This window comes from Salmo trutta, chromosome 31 (assembly GCF_901001165.1).
Source record: "Salmo trutta chromosome 31, fSalTru1.1, whole genome shotgun sequence".
In the NCBI taxonomy this organism is placed as follows: domain Eukaryota; kingdom Metazoa; phylum Chordata; class Actinopteri; order Salmoniformes; family Salmonidae; genus Salmo; species Salmo trutta.
The window spans coordinates 39,898,139-39,901,597 of NC_042987.1; the positions used below are offsets into that span (position 1 = coordinate 39,898,139).

The 3,459-nt window shown below is 44.9% G+C and overlaps 1 protein-coding gene across 1 annotated transcript in view; it reads left to right on the top strand.

The window, feature by feature from the left end:
• Positions 1–516: 516 nt before the first annotated feature.
• The window catches only part of LOC115170192 (collagen alpha-1(XI) chain), a gene marked incomplete in the record, with an annotated part of 195,147 nt that continues 192,204 nt past the window's right edge, over positions 517–3,459 (top strand). The window contains 1 exon segment of the mRNA XM_029726559.1: positions 517–1,020. Coding sequence (XP_029582419.1) covers positions 906–1,020 — 115 coding nt within the window.

The window sequence follows — 3,459 nt, forward strand, 5'->3', positions numbered from 1 at the left end:
TGTTGATGCTCTACCCCTCCGTTTAATTTACATTAGCAACCAAATCCCTCCAGCTTTTAAGTGTTTTATACATAGCTTCATCCCTTACAATTAGGTGATGATTACTAACACTGTAATGATTAAAGTAATCATTTAGACTGTTTTATAGTGTTGGCTAAAGAATTATTTATTTGTTTAAATCTAAATTACCCTATTTACATTTCATTACATTCAGATGTAATTGATTTTATCCAATTATAAAGAAACCCCAATACCACTGCAGTGGAATGTATAAATGATATGTTATGCGTGTTGTAGATAAAACTGTAATGTCTTGTAATGCATGCCGTTATTTCGCGTCATTGTCTCTCCCTCTGTCCCTCCATCGATCTCCGTATGACAATACGATATGAAGAATATGACATAACTGATACGACTCCTAATCAACGCTCCCAACACCTTCTTGTAAACTAAGGACGTCTGGTCACTCTTGAATGACAGATGGTTGGACGGGACCAGGAGTTAATTTTTCCAGCATGGTGATTCGCTAAAACGGAACATTTTCCATGTCAGTTTCCTGCCAGTCGCGGTTCAGAGGTTCGTGCCGCCTCCCTCCAGACTGCGCGCGCGGCTCACGGAGCAATCGAATTGTCTCCGGTACTTTTCTGAACGCCCGTACACCTTCAGTCTAAGGGCTGGGGATAAGGGAAAGAGGAGCAAGAGGCCCAGTTTGGCTGTAAAGAAGAAACTCGTTTTGTTTTTCACTTATGGCTTTGTTGTAGTAACAACAATTACCAACAACACACCGTTATTTAAAAAAAAAATTTTTTTTGTGGATTTGTGGAAGGAAAAGGACCCACATTTTGTTCTGAAAAGGTCGCACCGTTTTTTTTTTTCAGAAGTTTTGTGGCGCTGAGTGAGAAACCATGGAGATGCAAATATGGTCCACAAGGTGGAAAACCAAAACGTGGCTTTTGAAACCCACTCTAACTACTATCGTCACTCTCACTGTCCTTCTGCAAGCCGTCAATGTCCAATCAGGTAAGTATCTGTCATTGACGGAACCGTTCACCTCGCAAACTGTCCCTGATGTTTCTTGGGGACGTGCAGAGACATCCTTTTCGCCTCAGGATTGGGTTTATCAATTGATTACATCGTTTCAGTAGGGCCAGTGTTTCTGCTGATGTTGACAGCAAACTGAAAGAAACATTTAGATAACGAATGTCATGCCAGTGTCTAAAATGCATGACTTATTAAGTGTCACCACATGTGAATCCATTATCAAATATAAGAACGTTTCAAATATGGCCAGTTCCACAATTTTTTTTAAAATATATATATATATATATAATGTGTTTGTGTGTGTAAATCGCGATGTGAAATCCTCTCGTTAACCTACGTTACAGCCAGTGATGCTACCGCCATTCAGCAGTGAACACCCAGCGATACCCGTACAGGTGCTCTTCAACGATCCTCTACATTATACCGCTCCGCCGCCCCCCCCCCCCCCAGCGGCTCGTACGTGGCATTCTGTTGTGGAGGTATTACCCATCAAACTGTTACCATGCCGCTCTCATGCGGATGTTTTAAATGGTTTAGCCAGACAAATAGGCTTGGTTTGTCCCCGTGGTGCGCTGTAATGTGGACACAGCTATCTAGAGAGGAATTCCATAGGGGTTTTAATAAGGTAGCAATCTCACACCTCCGCGATAGAATCCTGTAGCCACTGCATAGCTTTTGATACGGTTAACGTCAGAGTATTGATACGGTTAACGTCAGAGTATATTGATACGGCTATCTCACCTTCCCATAGGAACCGCGTTATAACGGACGGCTATGACTTTTACGCGTGAGTGTGTAGAGTTTGGTAGACTGCATAGCAGCCGTAGGCGCTCCGTGGTTTAAAACTGAGACAGATGTTTTATAACTTTCCACACATTAATTATTACCTCGAACTATATGCTGGTTTTGAAATGTATCAATTGATTTCACCTATTGTATCTTGCCAATACGATTTTTTTTTTTTAAATACATTTTAACGTCACTCTCTTCCAAACTATCTGTCAATGATATGCTGTAGCCCCGTGACACATTCGATGTGTATTTAGCATACTGTATGTCTGCAATTCACTCAATTTGCCTAATTTCGGAGGCATTTTCCTATATGGTTTACAGGATATTTTAAAGTGATTCATAGACTCTTCACACAAACGTTATGAGGCACTGTTGCTCCATGCGAGAATATGCTACTGCCTATAGGTAGTACTGTAGCCTATGGGGCGATGCTCTCTCTCTATTGTAGGAGTGAAATACATTTAGAGGCCAGAAGTAGAAAACACCGTTTCTCCACTCTACCCTGGTTACCACTAAGTCCAATAACTCTCCACTCTACCCTGGTTACCATTAAGTCCAATTACTCTCCACTCTACCCTGGTTACCACTAAGTCCAATAACTCTCATTTACATTTACATTTACATTTTACATTTAAGTCATTTAGCAGACGCTCTTATCCAGAGCGACTTACAAATTGGTGCATTCACCTATAATATCCAGTAGAACAAACACTTTACAATAGTGCATCTAAATCCTTTAAAGGGGGGGGGGTTAGAAGGATTACTTTATCCTATCCCAGGTATTCCTTAAAGAGGTGGGGTTTCAGGTGTCTCCGGAAGGTGGTGATTGACTCCGCTGTCCTGGCATCGTGAGGGAGATTGTTCCACCATTGGGGTGCCAGAGCGGCGAACAGTTTTGACTGGGCTGAGCGGGAACTGTGCTTCCTCAGAGGTAGGGAGGCGAGCAGGCCAGAGGTGGATGAACGCAGTGCCCTTGTTTGGGTGTAGGGCCTGATCAGAGCCTGAAGGTACGGAGGTGCCGTTCCCCTCACAGCTCCGTAGGCAAGCACCATGGTCTTGTAGCGGATGCGAGCTTCAACTGGAAGCCAGTGGAGAGAGCGGAGGAGCGGGGTGACGTGAGAGAACTTGGGAAGGTTGAACACCAGACGGGCTGCGGCGTTCTGGATGAGTTGTAGGGGTTTGATGGCACAGGCAGGGAGCCCAGCCAACAGCGAGTTGCAGTAATCCAGACGGGAGATGACAAGTGCCTGGATTAGGACCTGCGCCGCTTCCTGTGTGAGGCAGGGTCGTACTCTGCGAATGTTGTAGCGCATGAACCTACAGGATCGGGTCACCGCCTTGATGTTAGTGGAGAACGACAGGGTGTTGTCCAGGATCACGCCAAGGTTCTTAGCACTCTGGGAGGAGGACACAAGGGAGTTGTCAACCGTGATGGCGAGATCATGGAACGGGCAGTCCTTCCCCGGGAGGAAGAGCAGCTCCGTCTTGCCGAGGTTCAGCTTGAGGTGGTGATCCGTCATCCACACTGATATGTCTGCCAGACATGCAGAGATGCGATTCGCCACCTGGTTGTCAGAAGGGGGAAAGGAGAAGATTAATTGTGTGTCGTCTGCATAGCAATGATAG